Source organism: Indicator indicator, chromosome 27 (genome assembly GCF_027791375.1).
Source record: "Indicator indicator isolate 239-I01 chromosome 27, UM_Iind_1.1, whole genome shotgun sequence".
Taxonomy (NCBI): Eukaryota; Metazoa; Chordata; class Aves; order Piciformes; family Indicatoridae; genus Indicator; species Indicator indicator.
The window spans coordinates 10,944,989-10,968,984 of NC_072036.1; the positions used below are offsets into that span (position 1 = coordinate 10,944,989).

General features: G+C 47.7%; 1 protein-coding gene across 1 annotated transcript in view; it reads left to right on the forward strand.

Moving 5' to 3' along the window:
* SCML4 (Scm polycomb group protein like 4) overlaps positions 1 to 17,139 on the forward strand; it is a 33,819-nt gene extending 16,680 nt beyond the window's left edge. The window contains exons 5-7 of the mRNA XM_054393171.1: positions 1,163 to 1,429; positions 12,149 to 12,309; positions 17,014 to 17,139. Of these exons, the coding sequence (XP_054249146.1) occupies positions 1,163 to 1,429; positions 12,149 to 12,309; positions 17,014 to 17,139 (554 nt within the window). The remainder of the gene's footprint in view (positions 1 to 1,162; positions 1,430 to 12,148; positions 12,310 to 17,013) is intronic.
* The last annotated feature ends 6,857 nt before the right edge of the window (positions 17,140 to 23,996 follow it).

Sequence of the window (23,996 nt, forward strand, 5' to 3'; positions counted from 1 at the left end):
TTAAGGCCAGGCTGGATGGGGCTGTGAGCAACCTGATCTGGTGTGAGGTGTCCCTGCCCATGGCAGGGGAGTTGGAACTGGATGATCCTTGAGGTCCCTTCCAACCCTGACAATTCTGTGATTCTATGAAAGTAGAAAGGACCTTGGATATCAAACCTGCTGGGAGAAGATTGGGGCTGGCCAGAGGAGGACAATAGTGCAGCCATTGAGGTCTCAGCCCAGGCAGGGGAGCAAGATGAAATTGGACCTAGGTCTGAGAGAAACTGGCAAAATCAATCTGTGTACTGCAAAACCTGGGGCTAGACCTGCCTCATGCCTGTGCATTAGACCTCCAGGCAAAGTGGGGCAGAGTAGGGTGGGGTCTATAAGTCTCTGAAACAGGTCTGTAAGTGCAAAATTTGGCTTATTGGGAGGAGTCTGAGCAGCTCCTACATGGTGTGCAAGGTGCAGCACAGAGGAGAGGGCCTGGAGCAGTGGTTTGCATCCATCCGTGGTGCTGGCTCCAAGTGACTCATTCACCCATCCCTGCCTGTGAGAAACCTTGGGAGTGCTCCTCTGCCACCCAGTCTCTTCTCCTTGTAGGATACTCAATGGCTGTATGCAACTGAGGATATTTTCTGATTAATTTTGTTAATTGCAGCCAGAATGCTTTGGGTTATTGCCTTCAGTCCCTTCTGCTGACTGCCAGGTGTTGTGAACCCAACAAACTGCCTGTCCTGTTCTCTGCCTTCCTCCTTTTGACTTTCAATGTCTTAAAGTGAAAGACAGAGCAAGAAATAGCTGCACAGCCTCCCAGTCTGATGACGTTTGGTGAGCACTGTGAGGCAAATGGGACCCGACAGTCAGGGGCCCAGAACTTCACGGAGAATATTGCCCTAAGCTGACACAGATGAGTCATACAGTTTCCCTGTTATGACTCTACTGACTTCTGAGTAGTTGTGCTTCCCTTCATTAGTTATTAATTCTCAGCAAGAATCCCTCCTGCAGCCAGAAAGTTGGAAATGAAGTTAAACATTTTGCCAAAAAAAAAAAAAAAAGGAAGGGGGGGGGGGGAAGGAATTTTGGTAAAAAAATAGTTGTTTTGTTTTTTTTTTTTCTAGGGCTGAATTAAAATTGGTTCTGTTTTACTGACCTTTCTTTTGTGCCTTGGCTTCCTGAGCAGAAACAGCCATACCTGAGGACTACCTGGCTGAGCCTGCCAAGGTGAAGCGCTTGGGTGTGGATCCTGCCGATCCTGCCTTCGGTTGCATGAGCTCCATGTATGCAATGCGCCAGAGTCCTGCAGATGGACGTCCTGCTGGAGCCTCCTCCTCCTCCTGTAGCCATTGGCCCACCCAGATGTCTTCAGTGGGGTCCTCACCTCCTGGCCTGCGGCATCAGACCTCCAGCCCAATGAGGAATGGGATCTATAGTGAAGGAAACAGAAGTGGTGAGTGAATATTTTCCACTCAGGATGTGTCTTGCTGTGCTGGTGCCATGCTGGAGCCTTAGCTCACCTCCAAATGCCCAGGGAGGTTTGTGAGGTAGGTCTGGGCTGACATCCAGATGGATGGATTGACATCCAGATGGATGGATTGACATCCAGATGGATAGGCTGACATCCATCCAGACCTTCAGAAGGTGGAATAGTAACCTACAAAACCCCCAAATCAACCTGTTCAGCATCCAGTGAAAGTTCAGTCATGCTGGCATTCATTGCATAAACAGATGCATTAGGGATAATTATGGGGCAATCCCAGCTGTGTTATCAACACCTTACAGGCATAAATATCAATACACCTATATAAATATATATATCATAGGATCACAGGGTGTTAGGGGTTGGAAGGGACCTCTGAAGAGCATCGAGTCCAACCCCCCTGCCAGAGCAGGACGAGAGAATCCAGCACAGGTCACACAGGAATGCATCCAGATGGGTCTTGAAAGCCTCCAGAGAAGGAGACTCCAAAACCTTTCTGGGCAGCCTGTGCCAGTGCTCTGTGACCCTCACAGTGAAGCAGTTCCTCCTCATGTTGAGGTGGAACCTCCTGTGCTGTAGTTTCCATCCATTGCCCCTTGTCCTATCCCAGGGTGCACCTGAGCAGAGCCTGTCCCCTCCCTCCTGACCCCCAGCCCTCAGATATTTATAAACATTTATTAAATCCCCTCTCAGTCTTCTCCTCTCCAGACTAACCACCCCCAGGGCCCTCACCCTCTCCTCATAGGGCAGTGCTCCAGTCCCTTCAGCAGGCTGGTAGCTCTCCATTGGACTCTCTCCAGCAGATCCCTGTCCCTCTTGAACTGGGGAGCCCAGAACTGGACACAATTTAATAACATAGTAATTGCTGTGATTGTAGTGGAACACTGGAACAGGTTGTACAGGGAGGTGGTGGAGGCCCCATCCCTGGAGATGCTTAAGGTCAGGCTTGATGGGGCTCTGAGCAAAGTCATCTTGTTGGGGATGTGTCTGTTTACTGCATGGGGGTTGGACTAGATGACCTTTAAAGGCCCCTTCCCATCCAAACTAATCTATGATTCTATGAATATATATTTAATTAATAAATATAATATATTTTTTAAAATATTAAAATATACATTTAATTAATATCTATTTAATTAATAGCTTTTTTACTATATATATATATAAATTACATAAACAGATACATTGTGTGGGATTGTGAGGCACTCCCAACTGTGTTATTATCAACTTACAGCTATAAATGTCTATCTGTCTGTCTGTCTATCTATCTGCCTAAGGTATTGCCCCTCAAGACTGATGCTGCCCACAGACAGGTGCCTTTGTTTGTGTCTGGCATTGGCTGTGTGCATACAACACAGAGCAAAGCCAAATATTTGTCCCTACTGCAAGGGTTTTGCTTCCATCCCACCCCTTTGAGCATGGACCACAAACACTGGCCAGCCAACCTTGTCTGTTTTTACAAACATTAGCTCTCTGCTCGAGGCTCTCTTATCCTTCAGGAAGCAAAGTCTCAAGAAGTTTATCTGCAAATTCCAGGGGTGCCATGGGAACCACTGCATTCAATAACCCTTCTTCTTCTTCCCTCAGTTATTTATTATTTTTTCCAGTTCCCCTGCTAGGATTTACATTTGCTGGGTCAGAAGCTCAGCCCATTAGCTCTATTCCTTATTAGCCATGTTGGTTTTTTCTTTTTTTTTTTCTCTCTGGAAATGACCTGGGTTCATCAAATGGGTTGGCTAATTCCCTGAACTTCTGGTAACTTCATCTTTGTTTGCATTTCCCAAGTTCTCCATTAACAGCTCTTTATCAGCAGTGATTCTAACAGTGTCTTCACCCCTTACTAATTAGTCTAACTTCAGTTATGCATTTTTCATCTTGAAGATAGATCTAACAAAGGAGTTGAGTGTCTCAGCCATTTTTAAGTCATTAATTTCTTTCCCCTCTTCATGTATTAATGGACTCTACTGTCACTTCAGGATGATTTTTGGAAAAGCCTTGCTGTTTGCAGAAGCCTTGCTGGATCTCCCAGCCCCTTTGTCTACCACTAGCTCAGTCCACTGCCTTTCTGCCCTTGCATTTCCCCTGGAAACTGCAAGTGGTTCTGCAAATTCTTGCTTGGTAGCCACTTCAGAGCCAATTCCAGTAGCTGCAGAGCTTTGCATAATTCCTTCAACGTCCCTCACCCCCCACCAATGTCAGTATTATTTCTTGTTCCTGAGCACTGGGGGTGCTGGTGGGGGAGAAGTTCAGCATGAGCCACAAGTGTGCACTTGCAACCCAGAAAGCTAACAGTATCCTGGGCTGCATCAAGAGAAGTGTGGCCAGCAGGTCAAGAGAGGGGATTCTCCCCCTCTACACCACTCCCATGAGACCCCACCTGGAGCACTGTGTCCAGTTCTGGAGCCACTGTTACAGGAAACATCTGGAGGTGCTGGAATGTGTCCAGAGAAGGGCCACAAGGATGAGCAGAGGGCTGGAGCTCCTCTCCTATGGAGACAGACTGAGAGAGTTGGGGTGGTTCAGTGTGGAGAAGAGAAGGCTCTGAGGAGACCTTCTTGTGGCCTTCCAGTATCTGAAAGGGGCTACAAGAAAGCTGGGGAGGGAGTTTTTAGGGTGTCAGGTAGTGATAGGACTGAGAGGAATGGATCCAAGCTAGAGGAGAGGAGATTTAGATTAGGAACAAGTTCCTCACCATGAGGGTGGTGAGAGACTGGAACAGGTTGCCCAGGGAGGTGGTGGAAGCCTCATCCCTGGATGCTGTTAAGGCCAGGCTGGATGTGGCTCTGGGCAGCCTGAGGTAGTGTGAGGTGTCCCTGCCCATGGCAGAGGGGATGGAACTGGGTGATCCTTGGGGTCCCTCCCAACCTTGACAATTCTCTGATTCTGTAATTACTCTTTTAAAATATGTATTACCAAGAGTTATCCTTCCATTTTCTTTGTTTATCCAATTCTGTCATCTGAAGCATTCAATATCTGCCCCACACCATCCCTCTGCTGTTAGTTTTGCACTCCTGTTTCCCTGGGTTACCTCACACCCAGACCACAGGGGAGTCTTTGGTTCTTCCTTTACTTACAGAAGTCAACTGTACTCAAAGCAAAGTGATTAGTAGAGAAATGTCCTGCTGCAAACAGCTTGTAAAAGGTTGTCACCAAGACCCAGAGGCCTCAAGTTACAACAAAGAAAAGGAAATTAAAAGCCCTTTGTCTCAGATCTTGTTCCATGCCTCTCGGGTTGGTGCAATCAGGTGCTGGGAGGACAAGAGGCTCACTGTGCACTGCATTCATTTGTCTTCTCCCATTGCTTCCCCAGCAGAACTTCCTCCTAGCAGAACTGGGACCCTTTTGTCAAGATTTTCAGTTGGCAGCTGCCAGGAGCCAAGCTTTAGCAGTGCTGGTGTTTGCTTTGAAAGTCTTTATCGTTCTGCTTGGGAGCAGCCATGGTGATCTCAGCCCTCAGGAAGGGTCAGAGCAGTTCAGAGCAAGTCTCTGCATGTCTAGCCACACATCCTGTCTCCAGCAGGAGACAGCAGCACCCCCCCAGGAAACAGATAAGTGTGGGGATGGTGGTGCTTCCCCACTCCCCCTTCCACCTTCAGAAGTGAGTGGCTCAAAGACTTCCTGACCCAGAGGAGGTGAATTCACATTCAGGAACCCTTCCTAGATTTGTCTTCCCTGCATCCCTCAAGTGGCTTGTTTAATACTTTATGCATGTTCAGCATCCACCTAATTCCCATCCTTAAAAATGTGTTGTGTGGGGAAAAGCCTTCATATCAGGGACTGGGGGCTATGTTCAAGGGGCTGAAGCTTAAAATCAGAGCTCTTTAAGCTGGCTCAGCTGCATTACTTTCTTGTTTTTGACTCTGAACGTCATGGTTCCCCAGACTCAGCCAACATCTTGTGAAAGCTCAGCATTGTCCTGAGCAGGAAGCTAAATTTCAGGAGACAGCTCCTTCTCTTTTAGCACATCTTCCCACAAAATCTGCAGTCTTTGCAAAATGAAAACCTCAAAGATGGCAGATCTCTTTTTCCAGAACTGAACCCAGTGAAAAGTCAGAGTGGCCACACCATAGGCCTGAAAGGAGGTTGGAGTGAGGTGGGGTCTGGTCTATCCTCTCTAGTACCAGGTGATAGGATGAGAGGAAATGGCCTGGAATTGTACCAGGGGAGGGTTAGGTTAGAGATTAGGAAAATTTTCTTTATGGAAAGAGGTGGTCAGGGATTGGCACAGGCTGCCCAGGGAGGTGGTGGAGTCACCACTCCTGGAGGTGTTCAACAAGTGTGTGGGCATGGCACTTGGGGCCACGGTTTGATGGCCATGGTGGTGTTGGGTTTATGGTTGGACTTGATGATCTGAGAGGGCTTTGCCAACCAAAACAGTTCTATGGTTCTGCATTTTTCCTCTTGCTAGGGAATAATTTCCATGCTGCTGAATCATAAGTGAGCAAAGATGAGTCAGTAAGTGGTGCATGCCAGTCTCTGTTCTTATCCTCCTCAGTCTGCAGACTTGCAAGGCAGAGCTGGGCAGGGCTCATTAAAAAGCAGACAGATTTCTCTGTGCATCCTCAAACCAATCCTCATTATTTATGGAGAGGTTTGAAACAAAAAAATAACTTGCCTTTTTTATCACAGTGAGCAGAGATCATGGGAAAAAAAAACCCCAAAACACCCAACCCATAACCACAAAGCACATCTCAGTGTATAGCAGAGCACATCCCTCAAGCAGAATGGATGAGATTAAACCTCAGAGCTCTCATTAATGCAGCTGGAAGCTTGATGCCTAATTCTCCATGATTATGCAAAAAAAAAAAAAAAAAAAAGAAAAAAAAAGAAAAAAAGAAGATTCCAACCAACAACAAAAACAACAACAAAAAAATCTCATTTCAGAAAGCCGGTTGGGGCTGCTACCAGATAAATGTGCACTTGCCTGACATCATTTGCCAAACTGAAGCTCTTAAATCAGGAAAGGAATAATCAAGGACGTCATAAACCTTTCCCAGCCTGCTGACATAACAAACAAAGCCTTTACTCCAAGTATGAAGGATTGCATGTTCAACCACAATGCAATAACCTTAACCCTGCCCTCTAGCTTGTTATTTTTATGTAGATTTTATTATCCAATATTAGCAGTTAATTATTATCACCCCAGGGCCTTTGTTAAAGAGGCAATCCTGCTTGTTAATACATTGATTTCCTGAAAACATTTGGGGGAGTCAGGGTTTGATTGTTCTTTCCTCCCCCCCTCAGGATGATGTTGCAAGCAGCCTGGGGGGGCTGGATCTCCATCTCTGGGGATCCATCTCTCTGCAGATCTCCATATCTCTGGAGAAATGGAACTGCAGGGATGTGGTGCTGAAGGATATGGTTTAGCACCAGACTTGGAAGAGCTAGAGAATGGTTGGACCTGAAGATCTTACTAAAACAATTCTATGATTCTCTCATCCAGCACCTCCCAAGGCAGTGGCAAAGGAGCTGCTGATGGCACTGGGGGCTCAGTGCTGGGTGCTCCTTCTTCAGCCCTTCCTCAGTCTCCCTGTTCTGAGGATATTTACAGCCTGCAAGTTTTGGTGCTTTCAGGGAGCTGCCTTTTTTCTTTTTTTCTCTCTTGTAGAAAAGAGGCAACGGAAGAAAAGCCCAACTAAATATTTAACACCAGTCCATAGTCACATCTCATGCAGGTGGATGCTGGGCTGCTCATGCAGAGGAGCACCTGCCATGGCTCATGCCATGCTGGGAGCAGGAGCAGCCCCTGTGCTGGTGGGGTGGGGACTCTGCCCAGACACACTGCAGGGCTGAGGCCACCAGCCAGGTGGTGCAAGGCATCTCCAGCAAACTTCTGCCAGTTCAAATGGATGTGCTAAACAATCTTCTTTCCAGGGCAATCTAATGATTGTGATTGATCAGTCCCCACCATGCCCATGAATGCCCTGTAGTGGTGTTCTCCCACACACCTGCCTTCCCTATGCCTCTCTTCCCCTCCTCCTTGGTGTGCCCAAGACTTTTAGGAAAGTCTTCCACCAAGCCTTCCTCCTGTGCTTGTTGACAGTGGGAGGTGGTTTGTTTTTCAGAATAGTTCCCATTTCTCTGTGCCTTCGAGGGTCTGCTGTTTCTGCTTAGTTTCAGTGGATCTGCTCCTCCTTATTATCTGCTCCAGTGCAATCAGAGAGAACCTTTTAAAATTTCATTCCCACCCCCTTCCCCTGAGGTAATGAAATCATTTAGGCCTGCAGCAATATTAAAGTTCATCTGTCACTCCCTTTCCACTCTTATCTATCAATGACTGTACTCCCTCTGGGCTCTGTTTGTTTGCCAAGAACATATTTAGGGAGTCTGTTATTTATCCTTCCTTCTTTCACAGGTTTAACCCCATTTTAGCAGCAGGTTTCCTTGACCTGCCTCTGCAGCCTGTTGGCTTTCTCCTTCTCCATCCTCCCACTCAGGAAGGTCCTAAGGCCACAGGTGTGGGACAGAGAAATGTCTGTGTGGGGTGAGAGCTCAGATCTAGCCAGACCATGCCTTCCCATGGGGTTTGCCAGGCTTTGGCCACCAAACTGCTATCTCCTGCCACTTCTGCATGGGCAATGGTCTTGACAGGGATGCTCTGAGAACTTCCCCAGCAGAGAAACCTCCTCAGTGTCCTTCCTCAGCACTGCTTCAGGCAGGAGGGGGAAGTGCTTCCCTCTGATTACCTAAATTTCCATATCCCATTCCATTAATTTGACAAATTTTTGCCACCTGTCAAAAACAGGAAATTGGATTTGCCCCAGATTACGATCTTTAAAAATAATTATTGGTGGTGAGCACTCCCATCTCTTTGTAATCTGAGTGTTCATTATCATCTTGATTAATTCTGGTGACAGGATGGCATAGGATACCCAGGAGACAGGAGACTTCCTCATTTATCTAATTCTTGGGTTAAAAGTGTGAATACCTTCAGCTAAGAAAAAAAAAATGTCTGGTACTTGCCCTGCTGCCATCAAACTCTGCTGAGCTTAATATCACCTTTCAGTGAAGTGATGCTGTTGAAACAAACCCCAGGCCTTTGTGCAGACAGAAATTATCTCTTTGCTTTTGTAAACAGAGAGATTTCACTTAAATAGACAAACTGTGATGGTAAAAAGGCACAGTAAATTAAGCAGCAAAGTATATGGAAAAAAAAAAATCACTGGAAACCCAGATTGTCTCCAGACTCATCAGCTGCACACTGTGTTCCAGATCTTTGTCTGCAAGCTGGAGGGATCCCAGTTTTGCTAACAACAGTTACAGGTATCCCCTAAACCACAATTAAAATAACAGAACTGAAGTAACACATGGAAAAGCAGCAGAGAAGCCAGGACTTGACTCTCGGTAGGTAAATAAAGATGAAACAACTTTTGGAAAGTTAATATCTACACATAATCATTGGGTTTGTTTGTTTGTTTGTTTGTTTGTTTTTTATCATATTATTATATTACACCTCAGATAGGGATTTGAAAGGGTTATCTTCACCTGCCAGGGCCTGGAAGAGTTCTAGCCAGGTGGTCTCCTCAGAAAGGTCATTTATATATTTGTCTTTAAAAAGTCAGATTTCTGCTATCGATTGCTAGATTGCAAAGGAGTGAATAGAAATCCCCTGTTATCTCAACCTTTTCTTCTCATCCCCCCTCCTTTCATTGCAGATATTTTCAATACCTGTGAAGGCTCCCAACTGCTCTCAGAGCTTTCTCTTCCCCTCTGCCCTTCTGCCCTTTCCCGGCATTTCTGGAAGCAGCAGGTTGCGGGCAGGAGTCACCAGGCTGGAGGCTGCATTCTCTGTGCCTGGTGTGAATCCCAGGCTAAGTCCCCTGGACTTTGCTTACATTCATACAAATTTAAGGGAAAAAAATATGTGATGCTTAGTAGGGACAAAAATATCCCCCCAACCATATTATGGCAAGAGCACAGAAACTTCTGCAGTGCTTTGGGCAAAGATAAACCTTCCTCTCCTCTCCCTCTCCCTCTCCCTCTCCCTCTCCCTCTCCCTCTCCCTCTCCCTCTCCCTCTCCCTCTCCCTCTCCCTCTCCCTCTCCCTCTCCCTCTCCCTCTCCCTCTCCCTCCCCTCCCCTCTCCCTCTCCCTCTCCCTCCCCTCTCCCTCCCCTCCCCCTCCCCTCCCCTCTCCTCTCCTCTCCTCTCCTCTCCTCTCCTCTCCTCTCCTCTCCTCTCCTCTCCCTCTCCTCTCCTCTCCTCTCCTCTCCTCTCCCTCTCCTCTCCTCTCCTCTCCTCTCCTCTCCTCTCCCTCTCCTCTCCTCTCCTCTCCTCTCCTCTCCTCTCCTCTCCTCTCCCTCTCCTCTCCCTCTCCTCTCCCTCTCCCTCTCCTCTCCCTCTCCCTCTCCTCTCCTCTCCCTCTCCTCTCCTCTCCCTCTCCCTCTCCTCTCCTCTCCTCTCCCTCCTCCCTCTCCTCTCCTCTCCCTCTCCCTCTCCCCTCTCCCTCCTCCCTCTCCCTCTCCCTCTCCCTCTCCCTCTCCCTCTCCCTCTCCCTCTCCCTCTCCCTCTCCCTCCCTCCCTCTCCTCTCCTCTCCTCTCCTCTCCTCTCCTCTCCTCTCCTCTCCTCTCCTCTCCTCTCCTCTCCTCTCTTCTCCTCTCCTCTCCTCTCCCTCTCCCTCTCCCTCTCCCTCTCCCTGACCTTTCCCTTGCTGAGGTGCCCAGTACTTCCACGTATCAGCTGTCACTCCGTCCATCAGCAGAGCAGGTAGGGCAGCAATGCTCACCCTCTGCCTCCAGGACAAATCAGTTCTCTCCCTTGTCCCTGAGGAAGTTACTCCCTGTTGCTGAGGATGCAGGGCTTGCCCAAACTTACCCTGCTGGCTTTGCACTCTTTGTCTTCATTGCTTCATGCCAAGGGCTCCAGATGGTGTCTGTGCCACTGTGTATTGCACTCATCCTGTGAGCAGTGCCCAGGGTCACCTGAGCCCCCACAAACACCAATCCTTGCTGTCTAATTAAGTGGACCTGCGGCTGTGCCTTGTCCTTTATATCCAGAACAGTGACTTAGCAAATGAGAGTGTAATTAGCATCACATTTACATCACTTCCCATGATGGAGCCCATCCACCAGCCTTGCATGCTCATAGCACTGCTGCTTTCTGGAGTGCACCCTTCAGCTCTGCAAAATTCCTGCAGCCATTGCATGGGACTGTAAGAGGAGTGTGGTGGCAGGAAGAAATGCACACACACAGCTGTTGCTGGGCATGGCTGGGCAGAGCCTCAGCTAATGTAAACCAGCACAGCTCTGCAGGAGGCAAGGGAGTGACAACGTGCAGAAGCCACAAACCCAGCCCACTTTGTTTGCTCACATGCATCAGGATCACACTATCACAGAATGTTAAGGGACTGAAAGGGACCTCAAAAGATCATCCAGCCCAACCCCCCTGCCAGAGCAGGATTACCTGTACCAGATCACACAGGAATGCACCCAGGAGGGTTTGGAATATCTCCAGAGAGGGAGACTCCATAACCCCCCTGGGCAGCCTGTTCCAGTGTTCCATCACCTCACAGTGAAAAACAATTTGTGGTTTAAGTCCTGCATGGGGATTCTCACACATTTTGTCTGCCTCTATAAGCTCAATATTTCTCTAGAAAGCTCAGCTCTTCTCTCCTCAGCACCTCTGATTGTCCCCTTGGCTACCTGGGGCTGCAGTTTAGGTATCTGTGGTCTCCCTCTGCTTGCACTCTTCTGCTTCTTTTTTTTTTTGTCTTCCATAGTGTCTGTTACTTACCATTTGTGCCCCTCATTAAAACCAAGCCTTAACAGGAAGAGATGAGCAGGTCTGGGCAAGCAATATCTTATCCATCTGTGTGCTGCTGCCTGCTAATTCCAAGTTTGCTTGGTGTGGATACAAACAAATTTAAACATCCTTCCTGTAACCCAGCATAATAGAGCTCTTCTGTAAGTGGGGGTGCAAGTTACATTCATGTGGAAGCTGAGATTTATGGTTCTGCAGAGACTAAGAATAAAAACATAAATGCACTTTCATTCCAATGTGCCTTTATTCACATGATTTAAAGCTACAGCAAGCCAAAGTGACCTTAAATCATCAGGGCTCAGGCCATTAAAAAGTCACATCTGCAATGTTCCTCTTTGCATGTTTTAGTAGCTTTCCAAATAGGCTTCACTGGGGACCATCAGTTTTGTGAGAGCCTAAGATTAGGAGGATATGGACTAGAAACCTTCCTTTAAGCTCTGAGATAAGTCTGGATACCCAAATGAGAAGAAGAAGAAAACCTGTTTGCTAAACCCTGGGTTTATCCCCCAGCCTTTGCAGGCAATGGCAAACTCCTTTGTGCAGTGCTGAAGCACTTTCTCTCCAGGTGGCAGGGTGGTGTCTTCTTGAGCCAAGCTCCCTGCTGCTCACACATCAGACAGCAGAGGCAGCTCTCTTGAAGAGCCTGGCAGCTGGCACATTTTTTTTTCCTTTCCCAGCAGGGACCTGAGGGTTTCATGTTTTTTAATACACTCACCAGCTGGGATTGTGCCTCCCGATAAGCAGTCGGATTGGAAACTGCTCCCAGTGCCCTTCTCTCCCCACCCTACCACCTCAGGCTGACCCTTGCCCACACACACCCAGTGTCTGGGGTTGCAGTGAGGCTGCCATACCCCTGACACCCCTCCCCAGCCAAGGAAACCACTGCATGCCATTCTAATGTGCCCTTGTGGGCTTTTCTTTGTACTGATAGCCTCGAGTCCTTCACCAGAACGACAAGACCCAGCTCGACAAGACCCAGCTCGGCCAACAAGCAAGAATCCCTCGACCTGGACGGTGGATGACGTGATTTGGTTTGTGAAGGATGCAGACCCTCACACCTTAGGTCCTCATGTGGAGCTCTTCAGAAAACACGTATGTAGAAGGCTTCCATATTGCTCCTGGGTAACTGAAAGCAAGAGACATCCTCTCCTCTCCCTCTCCTCTCCCTCTCCTCTCCCTCTCCCTCTCCCTCTCCCTCTCCCTCTCCCTCTCCCTCTCCCTCTCCCTCTCCCTCTCCCTCTCCCTCTCCCTCTCCCTCTCCCTCTCCCTCTCCCTCTCCCCCTCCCCCTCCCCCTCCCCCTCCCTCATTTTTCAGTGTCAGATCAGCACAAAAAAAAGTCTCATTTCATTGATTTTTTTTTTCCATCAGGATACCTATGATTCTCCTCTGAAGAGTATGTTCTGTGTGTCTCTAGATATTTAGCAGAGGAAGCTCCAAACTGCCAAGCTTTTAATCCTTCCCCCCTTGGTATTGTGTAACTGTCTAACCAAAGTTTCCAGATCTGCTGACTCACTGGAGAATGTGGTAGTTGCTTTTGCTAGGCAGTCTCCAGTGGTGGAAATGATATTAGCCTTAATTAGTGAAGGGCAGACTGTAAACACACATCAGATCCAGTGCTCCTTGTTCTGTAGCTGTGTGTGGAGCTGGCACCAATGCATCTGATAGCATCCTCAGCCTCCTCTCTCTGTGAGTTCAGGCTGGCTATGGAAAGGGATTTTAGTGATTCATTTGTGTTCAGCTGGAGGTCACAGCTTTGAATGTAAGTACCCAGACCTAGGTATAAATGAGAAGAGCTCCCCAGCCCTCACTCCTGAACAGCAGCTCAGGTTGTAAAGCAAGAGGGCTTGATCACCAGGTCCCACTCCTTGTCCACCTGCCAGCAGGGACAATTGGGAATGTGGGGCTGCAGGCAGGAGCTGAGGGAAACAACTGAAGGACTCTCAGCTACACTCTGGCTGCAGGGTTTCCAGACACTGAGGAGAGGAGGTGTCTGAGGAGCAGATGAAAATGAAGCTGAACACAGGCCTTGGTGTCTGCTCACCCTAGATAGATAATGAGGCCATCTGCCACTCTGCAGACAGGCTGGTGGGATGAGAACAACAGGGCAGGTATGGTGGTGCCAGGACCAAATCTGCAATTACAGGTCAGGTGCCAGCCTACTTTCCCTGCCTCCTGCAGAGGAGTCAGACCTGCCTTGAATGCTGCTGCTGAAAACACAGCCTGTGTGTGCCATGGGGTAACCAGGCAGACAGGTCACCTTCAGATTTAAAGGAACTTGCTTCAGCATGAGCTTTTGAGGCCATCAGAAGTGACTGTGCACCAAGAGAAAGCTCTTCATGCAAGGGAAAAAGAACTGCCCTGGTCTGAGGCATGCAGGTACATCCCAAAGGAAAGATTCCAGGTGAACATTTGAAGTTCAGCTTGCGGATAAGGACAATGCAAAAGCACCATTTCCCCCCTAGTTTCCACCTGTAGAAAGGGATGGCACAAAAAGCTTTTTTCTAGCACCAAGGCAGTGACAGGCTCCAGGCAGCCATGGGCCAGCTGCAGTGGAACATGCCACAACACTAGAGCTGCTGTGTGACCAAGGAGATCAAGCTAAATTGCCTCTAAAGGCTGTCCCTGTCATCCTTTGTTGAACACCCAGCACCCATGGGCTCTACTTATCATTGATTTCCTTGGAAAATATGCCACAGGTGTGAGAACCTGGGTAAGACTGCCACACAACTCAATTCAATTACTCCTCTGAGTGATATATGTCCCTGCAATTTTTCAGCCTTCAGAACTCATCTGGATTAGCATGGAGACCTCAGGGTGAGAGACAAGTGATTAGTCCATTAACCTTAGCCACATCTTCCTGTATGTTCCATCTTTCTGTGAAGCAGGGGCATAATTTACATGGGAGCACTTAACTGTCACTGCCAGAGCCCCAGCCACCACCTGAAATCACTGCACTGGCAACCAGCTCATCCCAGCTCTCACACTGGGAATGGTGGGAGGGTGGTGGGACCACCAGGAAGGAGTGGCTGGGGGGAGACATCCTGCAGTGTGCTCTCCCACTGCTGTATTCATAGAGTCATAGAATGGTGTGGGTTGGAAGGGACCTTAAAGATCATCTAGTTTCAAAGGCCCTGCCATGGGCAGAAACACCTTCCACAGGCAGAAAGACTTTCCACTAGACCAGGTTGCCCCTGCTAAGCCCTTGGGTGCTGACCATGGCCCCAGCAGCCAGCTCCCCCAGCATGCAGTCAGGAGGTGCAGCCCACATCCTCCACAGGCATTTCAGGATGGCCTGGCTTTGGCTCTGTTCTTCCCACCAGCAGCAAGAAGCTTTTCTTCTTGCCAAGACATCCAAGGAGCTGTGTCACAGGTGGCTCCTGAGAGTGCCCAAAAAGACCGTGAAAGTGCCTGCTAGCTTTCTCTGCTGCTCCCTTGGCAGGGCTGTGTGCCAAGGACAGCCCAGCCTGGAGCTGATAGATCTTCAGGTCTCATCCAAAGGAGCTGCTGGCCTGAGAGGCAACTCCTGGTGACACTGAGTGAGAGCCCTGTGCAGTGCTGCCTCAGCAAGGAAGCCTTGATGGGCTGGGGGAGGGGAGATGGAGGAGGGGAAAGAGTAGCACAGGAAATCAGCAGGTAGAAACCTCGAGCTGGAAGGGATGGAAGCAATGTTCTGGTCTGGCAGTTTAATTACAGCCAGTGATTTGCAAATGCATGTGTGAAGGAGACAAACCCCTTTGACTTCAGCAGAATTATTCAACTAGCAGCCTGCCTCCACCAGTGCTAGGCAGCAGGCTTGTGAGCATCCATCCTTCTCTAGACCTTCCTCTTGAGTGTTTGAGCACTGAGTGGTCACAGGTGGTGGCCTTACAAGGGCTGGAGTCTCTACATGGGATTGCAGAATACAAGAGAAGGGAGACATATCTCCATATACAAAGCAGGATATAGGTCCTCATGCCCTTGGTTTTACTCAGAATTAGGTGCTTCAACATCCATGAGGATGGAGACTTTAGTCTTTCTCATTAAAAGCCTCATGCCAGGGGACATCCACCACCAGGTGCAATTCCTGTTTGCACAGCACAAGGCTGTTTAGAGGCTCCTCTGCTTTTTCAACAGTATCCTCAGAGTAAGTGCTACAAGAAGCAAACATCACAAACAGTAATCTTCTTTCTTTCAGGTGAGAACTGTGTTTTTGTATCCACTGTATCATGATCTCACAGCTCATACACTTGCTGCTCCCACCCCTTTGCAGGAACACAGCAGTGAGCCAGATCTCAACTCATGGGACATTGGACCAGATCTGGTTTGAGCTCTTCTGGTGGGACTGCTGCAGACTTGGGGACCATGCAATAGAATCTTTCTTTTTGTAAAAGGGCTGGCACAGTAGAAGTGTAGAGAAGTCAAGCTAATAATCTGCACAGGGACATGGCTAATAGGGGATATTTAATTGGGCAGGAATGCTCCCTCTGGCATACTCTTGTCATGGAGTTTCATTTTGACCCCTACACAGTAATAATAAAGGAAAAAATAAAATGCTGAACTCCACATTTTGGAATAGCCACCTCCACACCAAACCCTTGACAGGGTTTTTACCCTGTGGCATCACAGCTCCAGGACTTTTGTTTTTCTTTCTTACACAAATATTAATTACAGGTAACACTCAGTTGTACTTTCCCTTAGCTTCCTCAAAACAATAGGAGGAAGAGGGGGAGGTGAAGAGAGCTTCTATTATGGATAGAGTGGGGGCTACAAAATGAAGAGCATTAATTGATTGAGTTAATCAGGAACTGACCTTAACTGCTCACCAGCTAAATTACCCACTGAATGGAATAATAATTATCAGGGCAAACTAGGATCCATAGTATTGTTTAATTAGTAGGTAGTGGATCACAGAGGAACAGAGACTGCAACATTAGCGTGTGTGTATGTGTACCTGTGCACACACAGTGTGTATGTGCACACACTCCTAATAGCTGTCTTTTAGCTCTGATGGTCCAAGTACATAAGCCTGGTGGAGACTGGGGTGAGTGTTAATACTTTTAGCAGATCCAGGAAAAAACAGATAATCTTAGGATGCAAGGAAGGACAGTGGCAAGCTTCTGTGTTTTACAGTCCATGGCAAAACAGAATCTGTCTCCCTGTGCACCCAAGCTACTCCCTGCTCAGAACAGCACTTTGTAATTTCAAAAGGCTTTCCAGCCAACAGGTCTGGGATAAAGGTGTCAATTTCCTCCACTTACATGAGGGTTACATTTGAACAAATTTTTGTAATAAATTCAATGAAAATAAGTTACTACCACCTTCAGCTGAAGAAAAAGAAACAGATATACATCTATAGCATTGGATATGTGTACTGGAGCTATGTGAAACATGCAGATAGCCAGGGACAAAGCTGGGACTGAGATTCAGAGGTGCCCTACAAGCAGTTCTTGAGGCCACATCCATTTCTCTTTCCATCTCTCCCTCCCTTCTCTCAAGGCTGACTCAAGCTTTTCTCAGAACTGAGCTTAGAGCCACCCTGATTCTTTAAAATAATCCTCATGTTTGAATTGCAAAATAATTTAAAGCCCAGACAAACCTTATGGTGCCTTGAAGAACAAAATGTATCAGTTGATTACTCCCTCCTTTAGAGTTTCCTTCTATCCCAACTCAGATTTCAAAGTGCACGACATTTCAGCTAGCTCTAAGACATCCTCGTTCTGATTCTCCTAGTTTAAGGTGTGAGGATGCAGCACTGGAAGCGGGGTGGAGGGTGTGTGTGAACACATTTTGATCCTCTTTCTCTCTTTCTCAACCAGGAGATTGATGGCAACGCTTTGCTGCTGCTGAAAAGTGACATGGTCATGAAATACCTGGGGCTGAAACTGGGACCTGCGCTGAAACTCTGTTACCACATCGAGAAGCTCAAGCAAGCCAAGTTCTAACAGCTTCTTGAACAACAACAACAGAACTTGCCCTAAATCGAGATGGAAAACTGAAGGTAACATGTTGCCTTATGGAAATGCATTCTCCTGCAGATTGGTTTTCCTTCCCCTTTTTTTTTTTTAACCAAGACTTTGTCTTTTTTAACATTTTGTGCATCGTCACCTTTTTTTTTTATTTTAATCCAGTGAGGTCTTTTGGGCTGCTTCATGTGAATAATTTGCCCAAAAGGGTAGGTTTACAATAATTATTTTGTATCATTGCTATTATTATGATTATAGGAAGTCCTATTTTTGTAATCAGAAGTGGGAAATCAAAACCAAATGCAGCTGTGGCATACGCTGAGGACTGCTGAGGGACTCACCTGCCAATGGGGCTTACCTGTATCAGCTGGGCTTCAGCTCCATTCCCAATAGTCTAGGGCTGGAAAAGCCCTGTTCTTGGTCACTTGTGGTCTGATGGGAACTGCCCCATGACTTGCACTGTCTGGGAAACTTGAATTCTTCAGTTTAAAAAAAGTAAAAAAAACAAAATATGGAAGAAACAGGAGAGAGAAAGAAAAAGAAGAGAGAAAGACAGGGGGAAAAAGATGGAAGGAAGAAAAAGAAGAGAGAAATTAAAAAGGAGAGAGAGAAAGAAAAGAGAGAAAGATGGGGGAAAAAGATGGAAGGAAGAAAAAGAAGAGAGAAATAAGGAGAAAGAAAGGAAGGCAGAAAGAAAGAGAAAAAGAGAACTAGAGAGAAAGAAAGAGAGAAAAAAGAGAGAATGGGAGGAAGGAAGGAAGGGAGGAAGGAAGAAAGAAAGGAAGGGAGGAAGGGAGGGAGGAAGGAAGGGAAAGAGAGAAAGAAAGACAGAGAGAGAAAGACAGAAAAAAGAAGAAAAGAAAGAAAGAGATAGAAAGAGAGAAGGAAAGAAAGAAAGAGAGAGAAAGAGAGAAGGTAAGAAAGAAAGAGGAAAGAAGTTTTTTTAGAAAGTGGAAAACGGGGACAGGCTTTTTCCGCAGCTCCAGTACCTTTTATCTCCACTAGAGGGAGCAGCCCCAATAGGGTTGAGGCCGGGGCTGTGCTGCCATGGTGCTCCCTATCTGATGAGCTTTGCCCATCCAGTCTTTCCTATGGAGCACAGCCTAAACAGCGCCAAGGACTCGCAGGCTCCCGGCAGGACAAGCCTGTCACTACTCACCGATAATGAATTCAAGCAAAGCCCCAGTGCAGAGTGTTTCTGACAGGATGTTTCCGTCAGGCTGCAGAGGCGGAGGCTGGCTCCCACGGTGTCTGGCGCTCGGCTCTCGGCTCCCTTCCCTCCGCCGTTCCTGTCTGGCGTGCGCTTTGTGGCACTCTAAGAATAAGCTGAATTTCTGCTTTTGGTTTTGTTTGCATTTTTAGAAAGCGAGGGAGCTGGGGAGGAGCTCTCCCCAGGTGGAGCTGGCACTGCAGGGCACATCCTCTGCACTTTGCAATGATGGTCAAGTCCTGGGTGGACGCTGCAGGGTTGGTTCCCGACTGTGCTGTGGCTTTCAGCACAGAGGCAGGGGTGCTGGGTTCTCCATCTCCAGTGGATGAAAAGTAATGCTCTTCTGCCTCTTGCTCTAATCCCAAAGGTGCTCCTTGGTCTTTCTCGTAGCCAGGTGGGAGAGGACCAGACCCATGCTGAGGAGGCAGTTTGTGGTGTGGGTATGCCCTGATGTTCATTCTTCACAAAGGAGGATGACAAAGGGACACATCCCTATGATGTAAACCCTTAGTGTGTGACAGGGAGAGGTGGCAAGTGTTCACCACTCATGCAGGTCATTTTAGAGCTAGCCTCAGCTGAGTTATGGGGCCTTCAGCAACCTGGTCTGGGGAGGTGTCCCTGCCCATGGCAGGGGGGTTGGAAGTAGATGATCTTTAGGCTGCAAGTAGATGATCTTTAAGGTTCCTTCCAACCCAACCCATTCTATGGTGAACTGAGAAATGGAGTCCTGCTAACATGCAAGACATCACACTGTCTGACCTTGTTTACACACAACAGAGTATTACCAAAAATACCTCATGGAATAAAATTCAGCTTGATGCATGCTGCTAGACTAGAACTCCGACAAAAAGATACCAGTTCAAGACCTAATCCTGAAAATCCTTCACCATATGGGAAACCATATCCCACAAGACTTTCACTAACCTCTTGGGGACTGCTCCCTCAAATGAAAACCTCTTAACTGCACACATTTGCAAGACTGGATCTTTACAGGACTGCCCAGCTTTCAGCAAGCCCTGTCTACATGCTGGATCACCTTTAACAGGAATAGCTGAGCAAAGGTGGCAAATGAAAAGCTGTTACTACCCAGTGATGTAATATACTGACCCCTAAACCTGCTGATGCTTGGAAGGTAACACCCATCTGCATCACCTTGGGGTAGAGAATGGAAATGTCTTCAGCCAGCTGTCTGGTTGAGGCAGAGGTGACTTCACATCGACACCAAACCTGTACAGTTGATTTTTCACTCTTAAATCTTTTAAAAGGTGAATCTTTTCCCCACAAAGATCCCTAAAAGATGTAAAAAATTTTCCTGTTTCAAATGTCCTCAACCTTCAGAGAGTCCTCAAATGATCTATTTTTTTCTCCTTGATAATGTTGAACTTACTTAACCAAAAGGTGATATTAATTCCTCCACTTAGAAACCCTCCACCTGGCAGTAGCCAGAAGTCAAATCTGGTTAGAATTTATCAGGTGGCTTCAATGCTGGCAAATCCCACTCTGTCAGAATCAAAACTCTTCATAGAAGCACTTCACTTTCTACTGTAAAACTCTATTTAATTGAAACCACAGCTTTTCAGCATGTCAAAACACCATTCTGACATTCTGGAAATGGAACTTTTTTTTTGTTTGGTTTTGTGTGGGGTTTTGTTTGTTTGGTGTTTTGGGGTTTTTTGTTTGTTTGTTTGTTTTGTTTTGTTTTGTTTTGTTTTGTTTTTTGTTCCAAGAAGATTTTTGCATGTTATAGTATTTTCCTGGAGAATCTCTAACCTCACATTTTGTTCTGACAGTGGGATCAAAAATGACTTTGCTGAGAGAATCCTTCCCATTCAGGTCTGTGTTTCGCCCCTTCCCTCCACTTGCCTTACTCCAGAGATTACAGCTCAGAGGGCTGATGACACCGACACAGACTCCTCAGGGGCAATGATGCTTCTGCATTTAATATGCTGAAATAATTCTTATGTATGTCTCTGATCTGTACACTCAGTGCTGCTTCTTATTTGGTACAACACTTGTAGCTACGACAGGACTGCCCAGACCATGACATTCAACATTCTGTTTTTGCACAGGGGGAGGCACTCAGTGAATAATTTTATATGTTTATAACAAAGATTCCTCACTGCATGGTTTGTGGTTGGTTGGCTTTGGTTGTTTGTTGTTTTTTGGTTTTGTCTGAGTTCTTTTTCCTGTGGTTTTGGTTTGATTTTTTTTTTTTTGTTCGTTTGTTTGTTTTATTTTGTTTTTCACCCAAAGGCAATTAGGAGGCAAACACCACCGCAGTAATATTGCAATTATAACTAATTCTTCTCTCTCAAGTCTTGTCAGAGAGGTTAGCTAAGCAGCTGTGCTGTGCTGAGGGTGTCAGGCCAGAACAAGTATGTTTCCTCAGAACCAGCACTAAAGAGCCAGGAGATGTCTGTCAGCTGCTTCTCCACTAGCTGCTGCTCTAGACAGGGTTTGTACAAATTCCTTCACTTTCCATTCTGTTCAGAGCTCTCACTTCAGACTGCAGCCAGCCCAGTTGTACTTCTGAACTGTTCCCAACAGGTGGGTGGATGTGTGCACCCTTAAAAGCAATGCATCTGCCTCTTTCTCTACTTCTAAGCACTCATAGCTGGATCAAAAGGCTCTTTGATTGCTTTAGGTAATTTCAATGCTTTGTGAACAGCTGCTTTAAAACCCAAAGAGGCAAGCAGGTAAAGGTGAAGGATTTGGGGAGAGCTTTTCCCTTGCTCTGGTGCCAGGCATTAGGAGCATGGAGCCAGTGGTCCCAGGCAGATCATCTTCTTGCACCATGCGTGGCCAGACACTGCCTTGCCACCCACCTGCTGTCACAGCCTCTTCTCTTGCACCAACAAATGCCTCTTTCCCCAGCCAGACCTAACTGAGGTTCAAGAAATGCCTGTGGGAATGCTTCCAATGCTGTCTGACTTGGCAGGCTGAGGAGCACAGCCACCTTTGCAGTGTTAGCAGCTTCCCTCAACATGATGAATGCAGGCAGGCACCCTTGGGACCAGCATGGAAAGTATCACTCTGGGCTCTTATTGCCCTCAAACTGATCACTGAATTTCTGCAGGTTGTCAGCAGCCTTCCTGAGTACATTCCTCTGCTTTGTACAGAAAGGATATCTGTGAGAGATGAAGCAGAACATTGTCAGCAAACCCAGCAGTGATCAGCACACAGTAAGAAAATGGCCAATGAAGTTGTTGAGGTGGAAAGATGCCTCTGTTGGATGAGCAGAAGGAGCACAAACCATCCTCCAGTTCAAACAGTGCTGCCCAGGCAAGGCAGGATGAAAGGACAGCATGGCAGCAGCTGTAGGGTTTTGGAGAGGGAGCAGCTCTAAATCCTGGCCCAGCTCCAGCAGCCATGGATGGTCTTTCTTCTTACCCCAGCAAAGCCATCCCAAGGCACCTTCCTGCCCACAGGCTGCAGTGCTCTCCCCTTCCTGGCTGCACCATTCCAGGGCTGAGCAAACTCAATGAGTAATTTGTCATCTCTTGCCCCCCCAACATACCCCAAACCCTTCAGTTAATTAGTGCCTTCTTTCATTTACTGCTCCTCTCTCTCTTCCTTTGCATGGCTTCTATTTGGAAAACGATACCAGGAGGGGAAAATTCCAGATTCCTCCCATCCAGATGAGCCCTGGATGACATCCCCCCCCAGCTCACCCCATGGAGGAGCACCTCTGGGATCTGATATCCACCAGGATGCAACTGGTCCTGGCTTGGCACTGGGGAGGGAGGGGATAATGACATGCTCTCTTTGTATCAATTAAACTTAAATGCTTTTGAGGCACTCTGAACTGCAGCCTCTCACTCAACTCTTCCCCATGAGGCAAGGAAGGAGGCAGAGGAGGTGCCCACTGGGGTGGCAGCTATGGCAGGACCAAAACCAGCCACTCCCCTGGCTTGAAACCAGTTTGGCTGCAGAGAATTGTTGTGCCCAGGGCTTCAGTGCCGAGGATTATGCTGTCAGTTGTTCATCACAGGTTGCACTCCAGTGTTTTGCTCTGCATGTTCAGTCTGTTGCTGTGCAGATTTGGTCTCCAAATCCACCCTCTTGAGCTTGTGTTAGGGCTCTGCTGGCACAGACTGCTTCCCCATCAACAGGCTTGGGGTTGCTAGGGAAATGAGGCATAATAAGCACTTGGGGAGCAAAAACTCAGGGAAATGGCAGGTCAGCAAGAGTCTCCTTCCCTTTCCAAGCCCTGGTGTGTGCAGCAGCTCAGAACGGGGCTCACACACCATCACTCCTCATCACCAGTATTTGGGTCCTATGGAGCCATACAGCTTTTCCTTCTCTCTCCAAGAAATGTGGTCTCCAATCTGCATACCTTCACCAGAGAAAGCAGGCAGGTCCCTGCCCACACTGCCCCTGATGCGCTGCAGTAGTTGCATGCTGCTCTCTAACCCCTGCTCCCTTCACAGGCGATTGGAAACCGATTCCCCTGGAAATCTAAAAAAATGTGCTTGAAAAAGGGCCACTTTCACCACCATGAGTTAAATATTCTGGAAACATGTCTGTTAGCAATTTGCTTTGTGTAATTTGTACTAATGCTAATAAGCAACAGCTGCCACGCTTCCTGTTGTCAATTCTTTTGTGGCTGCAGCGGTATTATCACATCTGGACTTCCCAAATCTTATAGACCCTCACACAACTCACTCATTCTGGCCCCAGCTCCAGCAAATCCCTGTGCCTCGGAAGGACAGCTCTGCAAACAGGCATTTACAGTCACCCTTTGCTCCCAGAGCCTCTGCTTCACCCCTCCAGGTGCCTGGAGCTAGAGGGGTGGGTGGGGATGTGGTAGCCTGGAGGTCAGCTGGAGCATGCCTGGCGTGGTTGGAGAGGATTGCTTTCAGCAGGGACATCAGTGACCAGCCAGGTTTGCTGCAGTTCCAGCAGACAGGTTTTGGTCAGAGGCTAAGCAGCAGGAGAAATGTGATTTATGAAAGAAAAAAGAAATATGAGTGTGAGATACGCTGCCACCAGAAGACTTCAGCTGAAACCCAAGAAGCTTTCAACTGTAACCTAAAGAAAAATGTTTCCCTCACTCAAGACGCTAAATAAAGCGTGTTAGGCCAAACCCAGGTCCCACTGAGGTCCACGTAAGCTGTTCTGTTGGATTCACAAGACTGGGGCTTGGCTCACAAACCAGGTCAAGCTTCAGCCACGTCCCACAGTAACCAGAGCCTAACGACCTCTTGCGTTCTCCCTTACACAGAGCAGAGACAGCCGCCGCTGGCCAGCCCCCTCCACCCCGCTCTGGGGAGAGCTGCTGGCTTCCTGGTAGAGAGCTCTTCCAGCTGCACCTCTACCTGATCCCAACACCTTCTCCAGTTAGCTTTGTGTGTTAGCTGCGCGTTTCGTGGAGGGTGGTTTGGGTTTTCCACTTCACTGCAAACCAAAGCCTGTGCGCCGAGGGTCTCGGCCGTGCCGCTCGGCAGAACCCTGCCCTGAGCCGAGCATGACTTCACTGGGAGACTTCCTCACGTGCCTGGGGCACAGCCCTAGGTGGAATGTATAAATGAAACTTTTCAAAAGCAGTCCCAGTGACCCATAATTTTTGGCTCCTTCAGCATCCACAGCACTTCATCATACTTCAAAGGGTTAAGTCTCTTGGTCG